The sequence below is a fragment of the Lepidochelys olivacea genome, assembly GCF_965140295.1.
Source record: "Lepidochelys olivacea isolate rLepOli2 genome assembly, chromosome: 6".
Classification (NCBI taxonomy): domain Eukaryota; kingdom Metazoa; phylum Chordata; order Testudines; family Cheloniidae; genus Lepidochelys; species Lepidochelys olivacea.
The window spans coordinates 2,069,658-2,093,524 of record NC_140416.1 but is presented as its reverse complement, the minus strand read 5'-3'; the positions used below and the strand labels follow the sequence as shown (position 1 = coordinate 2,093,524).

General features: G+C 46.1%; 1 protein-coding gene across 1 annotated transcript; it reads left to right on the top strand.

Moving 5' to 3' along the window:
• The first annotated feature begins 172 nt into the window (after positions 1–172).
• Positions 173–16,586, top strand: LOC311522653 (up-regulator of cell proliferation-like). The gene is made up of 4 exons (XM_084632109.1): positions 173–211; positions 2,630–2,946; positions 4,963–5,034; positions 8,127–16,586. The coding sequence occupies exons 2-4, from the start codon at positions 2,673–2,675 to the stop codon at positions 12,824–12,826; spliced, it is 5,046 nt and encodes a 1,681-aa protein (XP_084488235.1). The 5' UTR covers positions 173–211; positions 2,630–2,672; the 3' UTR covers positions 12,827–16,586.
• Positions 16,587–23,867: the final 7,281 nt, after the last annotated feature.

Here is a 23,867-nt window from a genome sequence, read left to right as displayed (position 1 = left end):
CAGACAGAACAGCAGAGCTCCCACTCTGCTAGAATAGAGACCTTTTTAATAGGCAGAGTTTATAACAGCTTGCTCCGCTGAATACTGCTGGTTCAGCTCATTCTTCTTGTCAAGTCACCTTGAGATAAGCAGGTTCAAGCCATATAAACAGTTCAAAGTCTGGGCCCAGAGACTCACTGACAGGAGTGACAATGGCACACCAGGATCCAAGGTATGCACACAGTGCCTTTGCCACCCCCCAGGAACCATTTCCTTCTCTCTTCTCTTCCTTGATACTTTCCTTGGCTTCTTCTGAAAGGTTAGTAGCAAAAAATCTAATCTAGATTCATAGATTCCAAGACCAGCGGGGACCATTGCGGTTATCTAGTCTGACCTTGATAACATAGGTCCTAGAACGGCCCCAAAATCATTTCCAGAGCAGATCTGTAAAACAAACAACCTAACTTGAATTAAAAATTGTCAGTGACGGAGAATTCACCCCAATTCTTGGTGAGTTGTTCCAGTGGTTAATTACTCTCACTGTTAAAAATATACACCTTCTTTCCAGTCTGAATTGATCTAGCTTCAGTTTCCAGCCATTGGATCACGTTAGACTTTTCTCTACTAAATTGAAGAGCCCATTATTAAATATTTGTTCCCATGTAGGTACTTATAGACTGGGATGAAGTCACCCCTTAATTTCTCTTTGTTAAATTAAATAGATAGAGCTCCTAGGATCTATCCCTCTAAGGCAGGTTGTCCAATTCATTAATTATTCTCTTGGCTCTTCTCTGACCCCTCTTCAGTTAATCAACATCCTTCTTGAATTGTGGGCACCAGAGCTGGATACTGAATTCCAGCAGCAGTCGCACTATTGCCAAATGTAGAGGTAGAATAACCTCTCTACTCTGATTTGGGATTCGCCTGGATCACATGAGCTCTTTTAGCCACAGCATCACAGCGGGAGCTCATGTTCAACTGGTTCTCCACCATGACTTTCCTAGAGTCACTGCTTCCCAGGATAGAGGCCCAAGTTCTGTAATGATGGCCTGCGTTCTTTGTGCCTAGATGTATACATTTATATTTAGCTGTATTAAAATGTATATTGTTTGCTCGCACCCAGTTTACCAAGCGATCTAGAAACTGGTAGTTTCTTGATTCTCTCGATCTGTGTGTGAGAGTGAGAGAGAATGAGCATGGAAGCCAGGGTCTGGGTCGTAACGTTGACTAAGGCCACGTCTACACTGCAGGTACTATGGCAGCACGGCTATGGTGGTGCAGCTGCGCCGCTATAATGCCATAGTGTAGATACTTCCTACAGCAATGAAAGGGGTCTTTCCACCACTGTAGATAATCCACCTGCCCCCAGTGAGGTCAATAGAAGAGTTCTTCCATCGACCTGGCTGCCACCACACCAGGAGTCAGGTTGGCATAGCTACAGCGCTCAAGGGTACGAATTCGCGCCGTAGCTTTGTCAACCTAACTTTTAAGCATAGACCAGGTCTCAGTGTTTGTCTACACAATGGTGGTTTATTCCGGCACATCTACTTCGCTGTAGCTATGCCAACATAATCCCATGGGGTAGATGCAGCCTGCAGTGCTGGAAGGGGTGTTCCTGTTGGCATAGCAACACCACCTCCCTGAACAGTAGCTATGGCAACAGAAGCATTCTTCCATTCACCGAGATCAGTGGTTCTCCAACTCCATTGCACTGTGGCCCACTTCTGACACTAAAAATTACTCTATGACCTCAGGAGGGAGGATTGAAGCCTGAGCCTGCCCAAGCCCGCACCGCCCTGTGCGGGGCGTGGGGCAAAGATGAAGCCCAAGGGCTTCAGACCCTGATGGGGCCTGTAACCTGAGCCCCACCACCCAGGGCTGAAGCCCTCAGGCTTCGGCCCCAAGTGGTGGGGAAGTCTAATGTCAGCCCTGGTGGCCCCATTAAAATAGGGTCGCGACCCACTTTCGGGTCCTGACCCACAGTTTGAGCACTGCTGACCTAGATGCATCCCCTCTTGCTGTTAGGATGGCATGGGGCAGAGGGAGGTGATTTTTCACACCTCTGAGCAACAGAGTGAAGTCGACCTATGTTTTAAGTGTAGACTGGGCCTAAGTAGGGTGACCAGATGTCCCGATTTTATAGGGACAGTCCCGGTCTTTGAGGCTTTTTCTTATATAGAAGCCTACTAACCCCCACCCCCGTCCTGATTTTTTACACTTCCTGCCTGGTCACCCTACGCCAAAGCAACAGTCTGTGGTTCCACAAGGTGTGACTTCTGCTCCATTATTCCTGGTATTCATTTAGACAGGAGTCATTCTCTGAAGCCGCCGACCAGAAAGACTCCATCTGGAGGGCATGAGTCTAGCCCAGACGCTGCATGAATTTGGTGAAATGAGGCTTAATAACCTGTCACTTCTCTACCAACAAGTAGCTCCTTAAGATCAGAAGTGTCAGCTCAGCGTTTGGGGCTCTGAATTTGGGGTGTAAAGCGAAATGCGCAGCCCTGGTCCAGTGCACATTGGATGGAGCAGCTCTGAAGGAAGGGAGAGGGGGGCTGTTCCATGCAGTGTGCACTGGAGAGTTTTTAGTTTCGTTTTTGGCTGGTCTCTGAGAATAAATCATTGTTGAGCTTCCTGTTTGCATGCCTAGAAGCAGTTTCCTGAGGCTGTGGTCCGTCTTCTGAGGAAGCAGCATGGAGGAGACGGTGAGAGATCATCTGCTGGGAACCGTGGAAGACCTGGGAGAAGAGTTTGAGACATTTAAATCCAAACTGAGTGAAATTCAGTTGCAAGAAGGCTTTGGAAACATCCCCTGGAGCACACTGCGGGTGGCAGACCCCAGAGCCCTAATGGAGGAGCTGCTCAGTTGCTCCGAGGATGAGAATGGTGTGGAGGTGACTAGGAAGGTGCTGAGGGCTATAAACCAGGAAGACCTGGCAGAGAGATTGAAAAAAACAACGGGATCTGGTAAGAAACAAGACCTGGAAGGATAAAACCCCTTCTCTGACTGTCACTCCTCTGCAACTTCCCTGCGTAGCATTTGCTTTGTCCTGCATTTGTGTGCATGCATGAGCCTAGATAAAATATAGATTTAATTCTTCATATACTTTAGGCAAGCAAGAAGGTTCCAGAAAGTACTTCGATTTTAGGTGTATTTGTATACATTTCGGGTAATCTTTACTCCCTCTTCAGCTCCAGGTTTTACTCTTTTCCTTCTCCTGGTGTTGCCGGCACCCAGTGCCGAGAGGCTGAACAACAGCTTGAGTTGGTTCGTTACCCGGTGTGCTGCACCCAATAATCACAACAGGGTGGAGAAACAGAAAAGTTTATTTGCAGCTGCAAAAAGGTACAGGGAGAATAAAATCTCAAATCCTGCACAACAGAGCAGGAAGTTACACAGGCTTTTATACATCCTTTTTCCCAGCATACTTATCCAATAGCAAGCTGCCCCAAGTATCCATATAGCCAGCCAATCCAGTTCCCAGCTAGTTCCCTGGTTCTCTGTATCATTTGTTAAACTATACATAAAGCTGCTTTATTCAGCATTGTTCTTCCATATCTCCCCTGTTTGGCCTTGCTTAGTTTCAGGCAGTCTGACTCTGCAACATATTGTTGCAGATTCTCAGCATAACTGCTGTGTGTGCCTCCAGGCTGGGGGGGCCAAGGACACTTGGGCCTAGTACGCAGAGCTGCTGCGAGTGCCTCCAGGCAGGAGGGGGGGGGGGCAAGGACACCTGGGCCTAGTGCGAGGGGGCTTCATCGACACTCGTGGTCTTCCATCCCCTCGAGTTACCTAGTGGCCATGTCCCAGTGTCCCCAACACTGGTTTTCACCAAAAGCAAAAAAACATTTGGATTTTTCGCCTGTTTGTTTACATCAAGAGATACGTCTCCTCTGCTTAGTGAGCTTCTGTTCTTGCCACGTTTGGTACAAAGCAAAAAATACATTGATGTGGCTACACTGACCCAGCGAAGCTGAGAGTCTGCGTAAACAAAGAAAAGTGAGACTACGTTGCTCGGGCTAAACTACGAAAGTGTGGAATGAATAAGTGCCTCACAGTGTGGGGGAAGTTAGGGTCCTGCAATTCACCGTGACTCTCAGCCAGCCAGTAAAACAGAAGGTTTATTAGAGCAATGCTACTCAAAGTGGTGGTCTGCGGACCAGTGCCGGTCTGCGAGCCATCGGCTGCCGGTCTGCGCGCATGCTGGAAAATAAAATTGCCGGTCTCCCACATCAGATAGCTTGAGAAGCACTGTATTAGACAACAGGAATACAGTCCAAAACAGAGCTTGTAGGTACAGAAAACAGGACCCTTCAGTCAGGTCCCGGGTTCTGGGCCTCCCCCCGTCTCCCCAGCCAGCTCCAAACTGAAACCCCGTCCTGCTGCCTCGCCCAGCCACACACCCCGGCCCCTCCTCCAGCCTTTGTCCAATTTCCCAGGCAGAAGGTGTCACCTGGCCCCAGCCCCCTCCTGGGCTCAGTTTACGAAGGGCAGCCGCCATCCTTTACATGCTGGCCGTCAAGTATCATCTGTCAGTGAAGTCACCCCCTTGTTTCCCATCCCCATCTAGTATTGGTGCAGTACCCCAGGGAAACGGAGGCACGCCCCGTGTTAGTGGAAGACAAACTAGTAAAACTCCCATGCAACATTACCAGGTTAATACTCCCTACTCAGTCACAATAAGATCTAAAATAGGATTTAAAAGCAGAGTGAAAAATCAGAGGTGTCTCACCCACATAAATACACACATATTAATGTGGAATGTCCTTTGTCAATGCTGCAAAACGTCCGGATTTGCACTATGTGGGATGTACTTTAAGAACCAAGAATTCAAGAGAAATTCACTGCACCTGTCAGATTATTTTGCAGAAATTAGAGACTGCCTCCCACTCCTGGAGTTGGCTTATTTGTGTGGCTAGGAAAAAAGATGCATTTGAGAAATTAATCAAGAGGATCTTTAAGTACCCACAATGTCTTTCTAGGTGGTTCAAATCCACACCAGGAATCAGAGACTCACCAAGACCCAGAGATGATGGGGGAAGAACTCCTTAAAGGTATTTTCTTTTATGAACGTTCCAGGTTCTCAAAAAGAGGACACTGCCAGAGTGGGGAGGGGGAGAGCAGGGGAAAACTGGGGGGGAGGGAGAGAGCTGGGGGCACAGTTGGGGGTGCTGGAGGGGGCATCTGTGGTGGGGGGTACTCACTGGAGGTGGGAGGCGGTGTCACACCCTGTCACAGTAGCAGGGCAGCTGGTGCAAACCCAGGATGCAGCGACAGCCATCAGTTAGCCCCCCCCCCCCCGCAGGATCCCCCTCCCCAGGGCTGGGAACCAGGGCCTGGGTGGGCAGGGTCTGGCAGCTGTGGCTTGCAGGGGAATGGACCAATCAACAGTGGATGCAAGGAAGGGATGGACCAGTTGGGAAATAGACCAGTCGGGGATCTTTCAGAGCAGCAATATCTGCTCTGCAAAAACCCTGGACATTAGAAAAATCCACCTGGACACTGAAAGGAGATGGAAGGTTGTATAGGAAGCAGAGGCAGAGCCTGAGAGTCCCCCCTTGCACTGGACTTTCTCTCTGCAGAATGAAAATGCCGGAGGGGCCCCATACTACTTCAACCTCAGGGCTGCAAGAACAGCTGGGAAGTGATTCTTCTCTTCCACCCAGTTTGACTGGAGTCCCAGGGAAGCCAGCTGAGGTCACTCAATTAGTGTGAGCTGCAAAAAACGGGGCAGACAATCACCAAAGCTGGTGGATATTCCAATGCTTAGATTCACCAAGCCAGCATAAAACAGCTTCTATAATACCTCACTGGTTACCCAGAACCCAACAACACAGTCCCCTTAAAGTAACCCAGCCTCAGACCTCCACCCAGACACCCAAGTTAAATATGAGGAGGATTACTGATAATCTTATTCATCATATAAAAAAAATTCTACCAGTCCCAGAGGATCATACACATTACCCACCAGGTTAATGAATATTTCAGATCTTACCCAAATACACGCTTACAGCCAATTCTTATTAACTAATCTAAAATTTATTTAAAAAGAAAAGAGAGTGTATAGGTTAAAAGATTAATATGTGTACAGACATGAGTGCAATCTTGAAATTCAGATTCATAGCAGAGATGGTGAGCTTTGTAGTTGCAAAGAGTTTTTAGAATTTAGTTCATAGGTTATAGTCCAATGTCCAATATCATATTCAGGGTGTTCCAGCTTAGGACTGTGATCTCAATCTTGCGACTCAAACTTCCCCTGAAGAAGCTTAAGCAGATCTGAGATGATAGGATCAGGACCCAAGGGTCTTTTATATAGTGTTCTAGCAGCCACTTGACCACAGTCCTGGATGAACAATAGGCTTTTGAAGTAACCTTCTGTTTCCTAAACTTCACCAGTAATTAACTACATGGATCAACATAAGATAATTTATCTATTAAGCAGCTTATCACAAACTTTAAAGAGGCATCTAGACAATGACATTATTGCACTCAAGATTAATCTAAATGTTAATATTCCCTTTTGATCTTTGAATCGGTAGCTATAGTGGCAGACAGGAACTGTCTGTTGTGACAGGGCAAGGCCAGATGGCTATAGAAAAGTAGTGGGAGATAGATATATTAGCTCCAGGCTAAACAAATCCCTGGTACCAGGATAAGTGAAATGGCAGCTGCTCCAGGTCAATTAAGACACCTGGGGCCAATTAAGAACTTTCCAGAAGGCAGGGAGAACGCTAGGTTGATTGGGACACCTGAAGCCAATCGAGGGGCTGGCTGAAACTAGTTAAAAGCCTCCCAGTCAGTCAGGTGGGTGTGCATGTCAGGAGCTGTGGGAGGAAGTTGTGCTGTTGGAGAGACTGAGTAGTACACACCATATCAGGCACAAGGAAGGAGGCCCTGAGAGTGTGACCCTTGTCTCTAGAGAGAGAAGAGTTACGTGGAGGGTCACAGTGAGCCTCTGAGGCTAGCGAAATCCGCCAGGAAACGTGGGACCCACGGAGGCAAGGACAGAGCTTTGTCACACTGTTTACATGGCTAACATTTAACAAGATGAGTACACACATACAATTAGCGTTACCTCTAATTTCTAACAATATAGGTTTGCATTTCAAAGTTCTAGCCTATCTACCATAGAACGGCCTTAATTACCATTTCTAACATGTCTCTACAGGCTGACTCTGGGTCAATTAACCTGCAGGATGCTTAACCCTTTCTGGTCATGTGTTGCACTTTTTATATAAGATTTGTTACAATTATATAACAGTGGGAGCAACAGTGGTTTTGGTCCATATTGTTTTTTCTGTTATTATATCTCATAGCTGTGAGATCCTTGCACCAGATAACATGTGCGCCTAGATCCCCTAGGTGGTTTTGAAAATCCTTATAACTGTTAAAGATGTAGTTTCAAAGTTAGCACAACTTGATGCATTTAGCAATTGCCAACTTATTTATTTCCTTGTTTAACAACAATCAGTGAGCTAAGCATGGAGAAACTACCTTAGCAAGCAAACACCCTTGTTTGTACATCCTTGGTTCTCCACCAGCTTGGAACCAATTGGATCCAAATAGAAACACCCGCATTAAATGATGCAGAATTAAGCACAAGTTTTGTGTGCTTTGGGTTTCACAGCTCAAGTTGCAAAGAGCTGTCTGAAAGGATTTGCTGCTGTGACTGTCCTTTTATGAGGGAGAAAAGAGCGTGGGGGATGACTCATTGCAAATGTTCAGTGAGAGAAAAGCATAAAATCAATAGAAATTAGGGGCCTAAATATTTTTGAAGATTCTGGGGCAAAGAGTTTATTTTGGTTGGTTGGTTGGGGTTGTTTGCTTTGGTGGGTTGGGTTGGTTGGTTGGTAGGTTGGTTTCTTTAAATTTGCACAAAGAGAACAGAACAGGTTGCAAGGAATAGAAGAGGTAATGGAATAGAACTGAAAAGTTTAGCTTCATTGATCATTTCTTCATCCATTCATGCTCCAAAATCTTTTACGTGGTTTCTCCCTCTCTTTCGCTCATGCTTGAAAGTGAAGACCACAGTTTTCACCACCCCTAGTGTGCACCAATGTTCAGTGTCAAAAGAGACTTGCCAAAAAAATTCTATATTTTAAATATCAGTTCTGAAACCTGCTCATGCTTTCACCTCTTTCTGCAGAGAGAAAGAGAGCACTCCAGAACCTCCTGGTCACGCTGAAGATGGAGCAGCACAGAAGCATGAAGCTGGGGTTGAGGGATCTCCAAGAAATAAACCAAGAAAATCTACAGAACTGGATTCCTCGGGCATTAGGGGATTTACCGTGGCATTTTATGAGGAAGGTCATGGCTTTGAATGGGACAGCCAGAAACACGAGCCTTGGGCAGGGAGCACCTGGTGACCAAGCCAGCAGTGCGGAGAACGGGGGACAAGGCGATGGTGGCAATGCTCTTCATCATAGCAACATGGATGCTAGAGCTTCTCTGAACCCTCTTGATGTTCTCTGTGCCGTGCTGCTTTGCTCAGACAGTTTCCTACAGCAGGAGATCCTGTCCAAAATGTCCATGTGCCAGTTTGCCCTCCCTCTGCTGCTACCCGCCCTCGACACCCCCAAGTGCACCCTAATGCTGTGGGCCATGAGGGACATTGTGAGGAAGTGGAGGCCGCACTCCCTGGCAGAGAGCAGAGGGTTCAGAGAGGAGAGCCTGGTGCTCACGTCAATGCCAACCATTTCCTTTGTGCGGATAGGGAGCTGCAGCTTCTCCAAGTCGAAACTCCTCAATAAGGTTCTCAGCCCCTCCCAGCAGCACCATGATTTCTTCATCCATCATGACATGGAGTCTGGGAATGTCCCTCGGGAAGTTGCAGATGGGCTGGTGGAGATTTCCTGGTATTTCCCTTCGGGGAAGGAGAGCTCAGATCTTTTCCCAGAACCCATCGCGGTTACAAATCTGCGCGGAGACATTGAGTCGCACTGGCTGCAGTTCAGCTTTTTAACAGAGGTCTCCTCAGCAGTGTTCATAGTTACTGAGAGCATCAGTGAGAGACAATATGCACTGTTATCATCTCTGCAGGGCTCAGCCACCGAATACTACTTCATCCTCAGTGCCCAGGCTGAGAAATGTAGTCAAACTCTGGGTTTCCTTAGTAAATTAGCCCCAGTGCTGAAACTGAACAAATTAAACGTGCTGGAGAAAAGCAACACCACAAATGAGACAGAATTTGTAGAAAATCTCCAGCACACGATACGAAGCATAATGAACTCCTCTAATAAGAGAGTAAATATGAAAGCTGTGGCTACAGCAGCACGTGAATTAGGTATCCTGGTAGATGAGGACTGTGAGGAATGTCAGAGCGGAAGCGAGTGGGCTAGAGAAATTACCATGAACATGAGAGATGTGGCCAACTGCAAGACAGAAATGCTGAAACTCCAAGGAGATCTGTGGAATACCTTGACTAAAGTTGAAAAAGAGCTGTGCAGAATGAAAGAACAAGGGACTGTCCCTCCTGAAGACTATAAAGTGCAGCTGAAAGAAAAACTGTCAGAGCTTCATGTCCAGCAAAATAATTGTGAGCTTAACGATGGGCTGATTAAATTTATCAGTGGACTAGAGCAACTGACTGCAGTCGAAAAACATCACTTCCTCATATGGCTGAAATATACGCTGGATCACATTGCTAAGGATGAACATTCCAGACTACAAGCTAAGTATAATGCTTTGGCAGGTGACCCACAAAAGCTAGAAGAACTGGGTGAATTCATCTCTGCCGGTTCCCTAGGGGTGGAGCATTTCATGCGTGAGCTGGGGCAGTTGTATGAGGCTGAACACGCGATGGTGAAGGAAGGCAAAAGGGCAGAAAGCGAAAAGCAATTCACCCGTCTCCCAGGCATAGCAGCTGACCTGATGCTGGAAGGGTTTCCCATGGAGCTGATTGATGGAGATGCCTCCAACATCCCACTGCAGTGGGTGACAGATGTTCTGACCCAGCTCCATGTCAAGCTGGGGGAAAAGTCCAGAATGCTGGTTCTAACGGTGCTGGGAGTGCAGAGCACTGGGAAATCCACCCTCCTCAACACCATGTTTGGCCTGCCATTTGCAGTGAGCAGTGGCCGAAGTACACAAGGAGCCTTCATGTCGCTCATTAAAGTGGCAGAGAACTTTCAGGAGGACCTGAGCTGTGATTTCATCCTGGTGATAGACACAGAAGGCCTGAAAGCCCCTGAAACAGCCAAGCTGGAGGATAGTTATCAACATGACAGTGAGCTGGCCACACTGGTGATTGGACTGAGTGACATAACCATCGTTAACATGGCCATGGAGAAAGTCAACGAAATGAAGGATTTTCTGCAAATTATGGTCCATGCCTTTCTCAGAATAAAGGAAATCAGGCAAAAACCCCAGTGTTTATTTGTGCATCACAATGTCAGTGATGTGTCTGCGCATGGACAAAACATGAGGGACAGGAAGCACCTCCTGGAGCAGCTGGATGAAATGACCATAGCTGCAGCAAAGATGGAAAAACTACACAAAGAGGTGACATTCTCAGATATTATGGACTATGATCCAGAAATACAAGATTGGCACCTCCCCAGCCTGTGGCACGGAGTCCCTCCCATGGCGCCAGTGAACTTGGAATACAGTGAGAGCGTGGGGAAGCTGAAGAAACACCTGTTTCAGTTGATAAGGATCCATTCAGTTGAGATTCCTCCCAAAAACATCCCCCAGTTTATTGAATGGGTGAAGAGCCTGTGGAACGCACTGAAGCATGAGAACTTCTGCTTCAGCTTCAGAAACCCCCTTGCCACGGAGGCCTACAACCAGCTGTCTACCAAGTTTTCTGAACTGGCATGGGAATTCCAAAAGAAGATGCATCTCTGGCTGTCCGAACAAGAAACTTTCATCCAGAATCAGGCACCAGAGGAACTGGAGAGCGAGATCTTCACCCAGTTAAGTCGGGAAACCCAGCAGAAACTGCAGCATGAAGAAGACAAGATTTTTGAGTGTTTGGAAAAATATATAAAAGGTGGAGCAACAGCCACTCATATGTTAGAAATCAAAGAAGATTTCGTCAGGAGCACAAAAAGCACGACATCTACGTTTCACCGTTATTCACACCAACAGCTGGAGAGAGCAAAGAACAATAGAAAGCGCCATGGTAGGTATTACAATAGCGAGGCTGAGTTCAGGCAAATAATTGAACAAGAGGTTGACAAGCTTCTGGAAGACTGCAGGAGTCGCGAGCGTAAACTGAACAATGAGGAACTGGAGCGGGAATTCCAGGCAATGTGGAGAGGGGTGTTGTCCGAGTCAATGTTATTTTCTTCAATGAAGCGAACCATTTTTCAAGAAATGCAAAGCCTGCTGGAAGAGGACCTGGAGGTTCGAGGGAGACTGATGCATCAAGAAGCTGGGAGCTTGCTACATTATTCAATGAGTTCTTTCACAATGAAAAAAGAACACTTAGATTTAGCATGGTCTGAAACTTTGAAGGAACTGTTCACAAAGGAAAACTGGCATAAAGCAGAGGAACTTGCTACATCCTTAATGCACCAGTGCTCTGCTTACATTGATGAGAAAGCAAATTCCAAAGCAGACTATGATGAAATCTATTGCAGAGAATTGCTGTGTATGATCAATGAGAGACTCCAACAGGAGGATGTTTCAAAACTTCACACAAGTGGCTGCTTTGAAGTTGACCTGAAGCTTCACATTTTGGGAGAAGCTGCTCGTGTGTTTCAAGAAATCCATGATAATTTTATGAAAGAAACTGACCCTCAGAAAAGTCAGAAGAAACTTAAACTTCAGTATTTCTCCATCCTGAAAGATCTTTACCTAGACAAAGAGGTAAGTCACAAGAGAGCCAGGGATTTCTGTGACCAGTGTTTGAAGCCTGCCCTGGTGGACTATATGAATAAGAGGCTAGGAATAGCAATATCAGATGACATTCTCAGAAGTGGACAGTCCATTGATTACGCCAGCCGAGGCTTTTTCCAATTTACCACACAGAAAAAATTGTTGGAGGAAGATGATTTTTACAACTATGTGAGATATATTGAAAACTATGAAGATTTTGTGAAAACCTGGATACAGAGACACCTGGTTGATCACTACAGTGAAAATGAAGGCCTGGAAGATTTGGAGAGAGAGATTCTATCCACTGTAATAGAGAGAGTCAGGGGTGCTCTGGAAAACTCCGAAGATAAGTCTAACACAGTCTTGGCCTTTATAGACAACTTTTGCAAAGTGCTGCAGAAAGATCTGGTCATTTCCAAAGACAGCTTAGTGGGGATACGGTTTATAAACACAGTTAACACTGGGAAATTCACTGCTTTTATTCAGACTTCTCTTTCTCAACTGGCGCAACAAATCTTAGCTGAATTTAAAAATTTGGAAACAGAGTCTAAACTCTCCCTTCTGTCAGTGAAGCCCCAGGATGAAATCTTCAAGCGAGTGTTTGGCTGTGGGAAGCAGTGTCCATTCTGTAAAGTCCCGTGTGAGGCAGTAGGTACTGATCATAAGGAGCATTTTGCATCGGTACATCGGCCTCAAGGATTAGGGACATACCAATGCGTTGAAACAAACATACTAGTTTATGAATTATGCTCCTCTGCTGTGGTTTCCAATTGCATATTCCAATGCCCGGAGACACAATGGAAGGATCATCCTTTTAAAGATTATCGCACTATTTTTCCCAACTGGCGCATCCAGCCGGACCCCAGCATCAACGCCTCTGATTACTGGAAGTTTGTTTTTAAGGAGTTCAATCAAGAATTTGCTGAAAGGTATCATGCTGAACCAGCTGATCTCCCAGGGGACTGGGAAAAAATAACCAAAGAGCAGGCTCTGGAGAGCCTGGAGGAAGCATTCAAAATGAAATAACCAACATGCTGAGAAAATCCATGTAAATGGCAGTGCTTTCAATTCGGAAGAACAACAATCGGTAACTTCTGTTACTTGTTTAATATTCTTTAAAAGTGTGTGTGTTTGTAATCTGTGGGAAATATGGAAAACTCCCGTACAATTTGCAGCTTTCAAATGGAGACTGAAAGCAAGAAAACTGGTTTTATTTTGCGTCACGAAACTATGTGATACATCAAAATAGGAGTGCAACATCATCTTTCAAGGTGTGGCGTGACAGCATTGTGCATCCCCAAGGTTCACCGTCTCCCGATAAGCATCAAACATGCTCCAGTGGCCAATAAAAAGCTGTTTTTGTCTAACTGACAATCCTGAAAAACCTCAGCCCTGACTCTATGAGTTGTTCCCTTCTCACATCTCATCACCAGGGAAAGATTCTGCAGAACAAGTTAGGCCTGGACTACCCTTAAAACTTATACTGGCGTAACTGTGTCGGTCAAGGGTATTAAAAAAAACACACCCGCATATGACATAGCTATGCCGGGAAAAAACCCAGTGTAGATGCAGCAATGCCAACAGAAGAGCACATCTGTGGTTGTGGCTAACATGGTCCAGGGAGGTGGCATTCCTACACAAGCAGAAAAATGGAAACATCAGCATACGGTGCGTCTACACTGTGCCGACATTGGCTCTGTAGTGTAGCCAAAGCCTTCGTTACATCTGTGCAACTCATTCTCTAATGGGTTGCAGGCCTTGTGTACACTTGAAAGGTTTGTGAGACATTTGCACCAGCATAGCTATACTGGCCAAGCCTCCTAGTGTACTCGGTTTATACCACTAAGAAAGTCCTCTTGCTAGTGTAGCTTGTACCAGATCCCCAAGCAAAAGAAGGGTTTTTGCCAGCATAGCTACATCAGCAAAAAAAATGCTACCACGGCTTCACAATTATTTATACCCCTGCCGAGCCGGCAGCAGTATGTGTCTGAGCTGGGAATCACCCTCCTAGCTTGGCATCCAGACGTAGCCTCCAATACACCAAAGGAACAGGCCTGTCCTGTAAAAAAGTGCCACTTTTACACTCTGTTTATACAGCAGATCTTTGCATTTATCAACTACCCCTAAGCTCCCTGTTTTAGATGTAATCAAATCTTCATTGTCCGAATCCTAGCTAACACATTCTTGCTTATCCAAATTGGAGGCATCTCCTAAACTTTGACATAAATTCTGATAGTACAGAGCACTTAATATTTGCAGCGCTGAACTACTCAAGAAATCCAAAGGATAGAAGTTCTGGTCCGGGACAGAACTAAACTTCACAGACGTAGAGTGTTTGTGAAGCGGAGTTTGACAGAGCTCTTATACTCAGCAGGGTTGAAACTCTGGGTTTCTCTCCCTTTTTAGTCAGCCAGCACTGGGAAAGCAGATCAGTCTCTCTATAGTCACAAGTGTACAGATGTCAAAGCTGACTAGGTCTGCTCACCTGATTGTCCAATGCTTTTGGCCATGAGTTAAATGCAATTGTAATACACAGGTTTTATTAAAATATAGTTAATAAAATGTGTGGAATGCTGTCTCTTGTGCACTGTGAAACGGTCCTACCTTAATCTTGGAAAACGTAGGCCACTTCACTCAATTCCTCCTTTTTTTTTTCTTGATAACGAAAGTCCAAGTAAACCAAAGTCTAAACAAAAGTCCAGCTCAAGCAAGGTTCTCCACGAAGGGTCTGTTCATCTTCCACTTCTTCTCTTGGAGTGTAACCACGACACATATGCTTGGTCCCTCAGAGACGAAGCAGAACTTCCATTCACCCTCTTCCATGAGTTCCAGCCTTGGGCCCTGGCCCTCACAATGTTCGTTGTCTAACTGTAGTGTATAGGAGCCTCCCTTTCAATAAACTTGTAGAGCTTCTATCACATTCTCAGTGGACTCCCTGTTGTCATTTCCAAGCTGATGAATCTGAAATCTTCGGATATAATACGGAGTGCATGGGCATTTAAATAGTTAAATAGATCTGGTGTCTCTGTGGTTCCTTTATATGACTTCCGTTGTGCAAAGAGCGAAAGGCCCGGAATTTGGAGGCGAGGATGGGATCCTGTCCAGGAATATGGCAGACTGGAGTGTGACTGCAGGGGCCCAGTGAAACTGAACAATATTTCCGCTTTTAAGAACAGAATCCAAAAGAAAACAAGACACCGTCTAACTATCCGGCTGGATTAAGAACGTTGGCAGAACATTATCGTATTTAGGTCGACTTACCACAGCGTCTTCACAGCGCTGAGTCGACTGCCGCCGCTCCCCCGTCGACTCCGCTTGAGCCTCTTGCAGCGGTGGAATACTGGAGTCGACAGGAGAGCGCTCGGGGATCGATGGATCGCTTCCCGCTGATCTGGCGGGTAGTGTAGACCTGCCCACAGTGCAATAGGAATGCTTAGTGTAGTGCCAGAGGGATTTTAAGTGAGGTACGCGTTCCTGGCATGGAGAGCTGGACATGGTTTCTGCAAGCAGAGTGCAATAGGAAGCCATCAGCAATTGCACGTACAAATTGGTTGACTGTGTGAGAAAGTTGGGATGAGTGGGAACGGGGGTGGGTGGGTGGGTGGAGGAGAGATACGAGATGGTCCCCACACATCCCATTGTAGGCTTGAGTAAACTTGTGGATAGCTTGATTTGAGCACAAGGTTAAACTGTAAACAAGGGTGTGAGAGGCTGTGTGCTGGAGACGGTGTTTTCCAGCTACTTGCGATAACTGGGACCAGCCGGAACAGATATGCTTAAAATATACATAAGAACGGCCACACTGGGTCAGACCAAAGGTCCATCTAGCCCAATATCCTGTCTTCCAACAGTGGCCAGTGCCAGGTGCCCCAGAGGGAATGAACAGAACAGGTAATCATCAAGTGATCCATCCCCTGTCGCCCATTCCTGGTAAACAGAGGCCATTGATGGACCTATCATCCATTAACTTATCTAGCTCTCTTTAGAATACAATTATAGTTTTGGCCTTCACAACATCCTCTGGCAAAGAATTCCACAGGTTTACTGTGCGTTGTGTGAAGAAATACTTCCTTTGGTTTGTTTTAAATCTGCTGCCTATTCATTTCATTTGGTGGCCCCTAGTTCGTGTGTTATGAAAAGGAGTAAATAACACTTCCTTCTTTACTTTCTCCATACCAGTCATGATTTTATAGACCTCTATCATATCCCCCCCTTAGTCGTCTCTTTTCCAAACTGAAAAGTCCCAGTCTTATTAATCTTTCCTCATATGGCAGCTGTGATAAATGAGGGGGGATGGGGGTAGCTCCCTTTTATGGACACCCAGCCAGCCAGTTAGCTATAAAATTCCTCTTGGTAGCTGTTCTCTACTTGCTTTACCTGTAGAGGGTTAACAAGCCCTGACCAAAATAGTGGGCACCTGACCAAAAGAGCCAATGGGAGGGCTAGAACTTTTTAAAATGGGGAAAAAAAACCCTTCCCTTTGCCTGTGTGTTGTGGTTCTCCAGGAAAGAGGGAAACAGGGAGCAGTTATGCTTTGAGAAGCTTTAAGCCAGCTATGAAAAACCATCAGATCCTACCTAAACTGAACCCCAGAAATGTAAGTAAATTCAGGGAATGCCTAGGAAGATGTGATTAGGAATTATTTCTTTTAGTTTTCATTGTGGACTCCTCTGTATTAACTCCAGATGCTTTTGTTTTGCTTGTAACCTTTAAGCTGAGCCTCAAGAGAGCGATCTTGATGCTTAATTTTTGTAACTTTCTTTTAAGATCTAGCAAAAAGCCTAAGTTCCAGATGTATTTTCTTTTTAATAAAATTTACCTTTGTTAAAAACAGAATTCGATTTTTGGTTTCTGAAGAGGTTTGTGTATATGCTGTTTCATTAGCTGGTGGCAACTGCTGATTTCCTTTGTTTTTCTTTCTCAGCTCTTCCCCGGAGCAGGGGTGAAAGGGCTTGAGGGTGCCCCACCGGAAGGAATTCCCAAGTGCGCCTTTCTGGTTTCAAGGGGTTTTTTTGCATTTGGGTGGTGGCAGCATCTACCCATCCAAGGTCAGAGAGAAGCTGTAACCTTGGGAGTTTAATACCAGCCTGGAGTGGCCAGTATTAATTTTTAGAATCCTTGCGGGCCCCCACCTTCTGCACTCGGAGTGCCAGAGTGGGGAATCAGCCTTGACAGCAGCCGTTCCATACCCCTAATAATTTTTGTTGCCCTTTTCCGAACCTTTTCCAAGTCGAATATATCTTTTTTGAGATGGGGCAACCAAACCTGCACGTAATATCAAGATGTGGGCGTACCATGGATTTTATGAGGCAACATGATATTTTCTGTCTTAGGTGTCACAAGGTGAGGACACAAGCAGTTGGTCCTTCCACCATCTGCAGAGTGACTGGTCCTTACATGAGCAATATGATGTCCAAACCAACTAGATTCAAGAAGTAGTAACTAGCAAAAACGTCAATAAATTGTGGAGTGTGAGACATGATTTGGAACTATGTTATCACCCTGTACCTAACCCCCGCTGCCTAATAAAGTAGGCTCAGTGACAAGCTGGAGTCGAACTGAGTTTTTGGACCCCAGAGAACTGGACGGAGCATTCTCCTGGAACTGGACGAGGTGTTCTAGATAGAAAAAGATCTCAGAGGGAATCCTAGCACCCCCAGCCACTTCTAATTCCAAACATCAAGTCCAGACTCTCACAACATATCCTACACTTAACCAGGGCAGAGGTGTCAAAAATAAATGTGTGTTAACATTGCCGGAGACAGAGTTCAGACTTTGCATTAGAATGCGAGCTAGCAGAATGCAATGTGCGCATTGTCTTCTTTTCCTCTGTTGATCGTTCATGGGAGTTTGTTCTGGCAGCGCACCCAGGCGGCACTAGCTTAACGTGATGTGTGGGTGGTATGGTAAGTTAAGTTAAATGTGTCCTTTAACTAGACATTTCCTTTTTTAATCCCTGGAATTGCATGGGCGGGTTTTGCACTTAAGTGACCTTAGCTCCAAACAAGGGTTTCCATGGTAGGATCCCTGATTCAAATAGGAAATAAAATCAGCAGAGAGGATCCTTCCCAAATCCAGTTCCAGGAACAACCCTTAAAAGGAAAGGTAGAAAGGGTGAGCAAGGCTATCTATAGCAGAAGAGGAGAAATAAGTGAGAGAGGACAGCTAAGATATGAGGATACAGGAAAAGACTGGCCAGGTTAACATCAGACAGGAGATGAGGAACCAGGTTCTCCTTTCCATGACCCCAGGTGTAAATCCAGAGTGACTCCACCCATGCCAGTGGAGCAGGGCCAGATTCTGATCTCAGGAACTCCAGTGCAAATCTGGAGTGACCCCATGGAGGTCAATGGGAATAGGAAAGGGAGTGAAGAGAGGACAGAGAACATCCAGTCTGCAGCACACAGGACAGTTAGCTGGCCCAGATGCTGGAGAAATATGCATGGGGAAATGGAGGGAGGAATTTACCCATAAGGCCATAAGTTTGGATGGTGCAGAGGACAAAATACATTAGACATGGAAGGAGACTTTAGTAGACATTCCAATTCACTTTGGTTGGAGGGTGAGTGTTGGGACATAAACAACTGAGGCAGGGGAGGAACATCTAAGTATGGTACCGTCGCCTGACGTCAGTCACCACTGCGGGTACCCTGATGCTTTTACACAGCCAATAAGAGGGGCTAAAATCGGGAGTAGCAGGCTCCATTTTTGAACAGATCATGATTTAGAACAAAGAAAAGCGAATTTCTACTTTGCCGTTCCCCTCTTCGCTCACTGACAGGAGGAAGTTCAACACACAGCTGAAGACGCCTGGCCAGGGTGACTCATAGCTGCAGCCAAACAGGACAAGAAGTATTGGAAGAAATCAACTCTGGCCATGAAAACAAAGAGCCCTTCTGAAAGGACAGTTCAGCTGGGGACCAGAGCAGCTGGGGACAGCACACGGGCATTTCCTGGTGCCGTTGTAAAACGGCTGCAAACGCAGTCAGGAAGGAGCAAAAAGCTTCCCTTTTGGTAGCTGATACAGCAAAGTTCAGTGGCCCCTAAGGAACAAAGTTCATCTATGGGGCAAACCACAGAGCAGACACTCCCTCTCCTTCCCCTTTTCACACACCACTCTAATTGTTTTCTGCTCAGGAACTCAGTTCCTGCTGCTGCTCTGTCAGAGAGACCAGGGACATCCTGTCAAACCAGTTTGAAAGACACATGTTGAATATCACAGAAAAGGATCATAGAACATCAGGGTTGGAAGGGACCTCAGGAGGTCATCTAGTCCAACCCCCTGCTCAAAGCAGGACCAACCCCCAACTAAATCAACGCTCAGCTGCTGATGCTGACCCAGAGTTTGGAGGCCTCTCCTGTGCCCCCACGACCCTGAAGAGGGATTCTCAAACTAGGCATTCCCCTACCTACCTGACTGGCGTGGCCCCGCAGGAGTTCTCTGCACACAGGTAGGACAAAGGACAGCAGGTTGGAACATGGTGTGAATGTCCAAGGGGTTAAGGCACTCCCCTGTGGTATGAGTAGGCTTGGAAGGACAAGACTTCTGTCAGTAAACAGCGATTTCGCCATACGCACACAAGCCGACAAAAATATATTTCCATCGATGGTCATTGAAATTTACAGACAAACGTTGCATGAAAGCTTATTAGGGCTTGATTTGAGGCTGGTTACTTTGTACGTTTTGACATGAGATGTTGATAATTTTGTTTGAAGAGTTATAAAGTTTTAACTTTTTGCACCTTAACCTCAACTGTCATTAAATAATTATTGTTCGACCCTTTCCTACCGTCCAACCCCGCCATGAATAAATCATCCCCGGAGCCCTGCCATTGCTTGCCCAGGGCTCCGGCAGCAGAGCTCCAGGGACGGGGCTCCGGCCACCACTACTGCCCCGGGCCCTTTAAATGTCCCCGGAGCCTGCTGGGAGCTGCAGGTCCTTTAAATTGCACCTGCGGAAGCCGATCCACCCTGGTATGGTGCACTGGCTCTTGCCGGTACGCCGTACCGGGGCGTACCAGCTTACTTTCACCTCTGGGACTAGACGACCTTCTGAGGTCCCTTCCAACCCTGATATTCAATGAGGCTGTGAAATATTCACTGGGGCTGAGAAGGAGCAAGACTCCGTGGCCCTGCGATTAGCGCATTCACCTGGGATATGACAGAACCAGGTTCCCGTCCCTCGGCTGTTTAATGATTTGTACAAAGCAGAGCAGCTCCAACAGGAGGGATTGAGCCAGGGCCAATGCGGAGTTGCCAGCAGCGTACTGGTGAGAGCACAGACCAGCAGTGTCGGAGCCCCCCGGTCAGGTCACTGCTCCTATGACTAGTAAATTACCTGTCACCGCAGGAGAGACTGGCTGCAACCCGCTCTGCTCCCATGAACGAGCTGCCCTCATCCTCCTGGAGGACGCCCACAGCACCAGGGCAAACATTCAGATTAAAACTCACTTCAATTTTGTCGGTCCGGGGGGGGGATTAAACATGGTTCCCCTCGCAGTGTGACCGAAGAGCAACAGGCCCAGCCTCAAGAAGCCCAGAGGGCGGGGTTCAGGGCAACCGAACCCTCAGCCGCGTACCTCAGTGGAGCGGTCTGTCTGCAGGAGGGAAGGGGCAAGTCGTTGGCAGGCTGGAGTCTGAGCCGGGGGCCTGTTTCCGGCTGGATCCCCTCCAGAGGGGCAAGGGTAGAGCTGAAATCCTGCAGCTGGTGTTTGGGGGCACAGGCCTGGGAGAGCTGGGGTCTGCGGGGCGCTCTGACGGTTGAGACCACCCGGGACGGAGAGGGATTTAGTTGTTTATTTCCCAGTGGGGGGAGGAGATGTTAATTTTAAAAGGATCCCCTAGAAAACTGGATGGTTGAACATGGGCCTGTTGCTGCCCTGTGGGGGAGTCTGATCCCTCTGCGTGGGGGGAGGGGCGATGGAGAGCTGTGAGGCAAGGAACCGCGGACATGCAGGTGGTGGCTGGGGGGGCTGCATGGCGGGGGGGCTTGCACAAGGGAGGCAGGCTGCAGCGGTGCTGACTGACACAGGGGGAGCTGTGGCTAGTGGGGAGCGCAGAGTTGCCCAGGAGGTCGGCCCTGGAGTTCGGTGCTGTCAGGGGCACAGATGTAGGCGTGGCGGGGTGGGGGTGGGAACAATTGCTGTGGGCTAACAGGGGTCCCAGCGATCACAGATAGGATCAGGACTGTTCAATATTTAATTAATGGCCTAGGATTACAGGGTGAAGAGTGAGAGGGGAAATTTACTGACACTACCAAATTATTTTGGTGTGGGAGGATTGTGAAGGGCTCCAGGCTAAAAGATGCAGATAACTGGGTAACGGGGCGGCTGGTGAAATGCAGTGCAGAAAGGGTGAGATTGCACAGGGGAAGGAACCGTTTCAACGGCGCGATAGGACAATATCAGAAAGCCAAACTAACCAAAATCCTGGCTAGAGCACTGAGGAGAGACTCCATCTACGGGACACAAGAGGGAGCCATTGCCCCATCCAGCCATCCCTTCCCTAACCCAAAGCAGAGACAGGCTATAAATAGGTTTGAAAGTACTAGATTATTATCAGTAAATGTGGGTAAACGTCGATTTCACCCTACCCGCACAAACCGGTGGAAACATATTTCCATCCATAATCATCGACATTTACAAAGAGGCAAAGTAAGAAAATTCCTGCCCGAGCATTTACCAGAGTTTGATTTAAGGCTATTGACTTTGCACACTGTGACATGTGATGTTGACCATTTCTGTTTTAATGGTTATAAAGCTTTAACTTTTTGCATCTCAACATCTACTGTCTTTATATAATCACTGTCTGACCCCCGCTGTTGTCTGATCCTCCCCCAAAATACCCTCGCAATAGTGAAACCTCAAATTGATAAAAATCACCAAAAATCCATCAAAATTATTTTAAAAAACTCCAATTCTGCCAAGCCTACTTAAAGTTGACTTCCCTTTTCCCCATATAACTTCATTTAATCACAGTAGTTTATTCCATCTAGTTCCCTATTTTTCCCTCTACTCTATCGGGCAAAATAGTATAATATTTTAATATTTGACATCTATACTTCAATTCACTCATTCACAGACAGGGAAAAAGGGAAGTCTCTTCAATTTATACCAGTGGTACATTCTGGTGCAAGGCTGCAAATATTGACTTTCCTCGGGCTATTTAGAAAGTCTTAAGAAACCCCGCAATTAGACGTCTGAGGGGTTTTTTGATTCTTTCAGGCCTCTGTCTTGCCTTTTCTAGAAGATCTTGATGGCTGAGCAATTCTTAAACAGTTTGAATTTAAATAACAACAATAACTAAGAAAGATGTCAAATAATTGGCTCAATTGGGATTATTTAATCAGAGATTATTAGTCAAAAATTAACAGCAGAATACACAAAGGAAAAGTATACATAAGAGTGGCCATACTGGGTCAGACCCATGGTCCAGCTAGCCTAGTATCCTGTCTTCTGACTGTGGCCGGTGCCAGACGCTTCAGAGGGAACGAACAGAACAGGGCAATTTCAAGCAATTCATCCCCTGTTGTCCAGTCCCAGTTGCTGGCAGTTGGAGGCTTAGGGACACCCAGAGCACGGGGTTGCATCCCTGACCATCTTGGCTAATAGCCATTGATGGACCTATCCTTCGTGAACTTATCTAATTTGTTTTAACCCAGTTATACTTTGGCCTTCACAACATCCTCTGGCAAGGAGCTCCACCGGTTGACTGTGCGTTGTGTGAAGAAGTACTTCCTTTTGTTTGTTTTAAACCTGCTGCCTATTGATTTGATCGGGTGACCCCTAATACTTGTGTTATGTGAAGGGATAAATAACACTTTGCTATTCACTTTCTCCACACCAGTCATGATTTTATAGACCTCTACCATATTCCCCTAGTCTTCTTTTTTCTAAGATTCTCATCTTTTTAATCTCTCCTCAAATGGAAGCTGTTCCATACCCATAATCATTCTTGTTTTTCTTCTCTGGACCTTTTCCCATTCTAATATATGTTTTGGGATGGGGTGACTAGCACTGCATGAAGTATTCAAGGTGTGGGCGTACCATGGATTTATATAGAGGCAGTACGATCTTTTCAGTTTTATTATCTATCCTTTCCCTAATGGTTCCTAACATTCTGTTAAGCTTTTTTGACTGCCGCTGCACTCTGGATAGATGTTTTCAGAGAACTATACTAAACCAGTCTGGACAACAGTTTAGCAGCATTGGATTCTTCCAGCTAGCTCCTAAAATTATGTCCCCTTATATACTGGTGTAGAACAAAGACAATCCTTTCTCATGATTTGATTTGATTTTGAATCAATAAGCCAATGACAGCTGTAATTACTTAATTACCACTGGGAAAATTTGCAATCACAATTAGCTTTTAAGGCTTAGACATTAATCAGTAGATTACAGGTTAGCTGTTACATTGATTTCAGAACACATCTGCTACACCAGATGTTCCTTGTCCATTTTGTCCATTATGAATCTTACCAATTACACTACATTTATGTATATTCCTTATCAATTACACTATTTTGTCTATTACAATGCACTTCTATAGAAACAGGCATCCCTTTATAGACTATGCGGCTTTCCAGAAAAGAGACAAAGGAAATGACCTATGGATTGTGAACCTCTTTTCATGGTATCTGATTTACATAATGGATTCATACATTTCAAGGCCAGAAGGTACCATTGTGATCATCTAGTCTGATTTCCTGTGTAACACAGGCCGGAGAACTGGCCCCAAATAATTCCTAGAGCAGATCTTTAGAAGAAACATCCAGTCTTGATTTAGAAATTATCAGTGAGGGCGAATCCACCACGACCCTGGGGAAATTGTTCCAATGGTTAATTACTCTCACTGTTAAAAATCTACGCCTGACTTCCGGTCCAAATGTTTCTAGCTTCAACTTCCAGCCATTTGATTGTGTTAGACCTTTCTCTGCTAGATTGAAGAGCCCATTATTAAATATTTTTCCCCTTCAGATAGGTATAGACTGTGATCAGGTCACCCCTTATCCTTCTCTTTGTGAAGCAAAATAAATTGAGCTCTTTGAGTTGCTCACTATAAGGCAGGT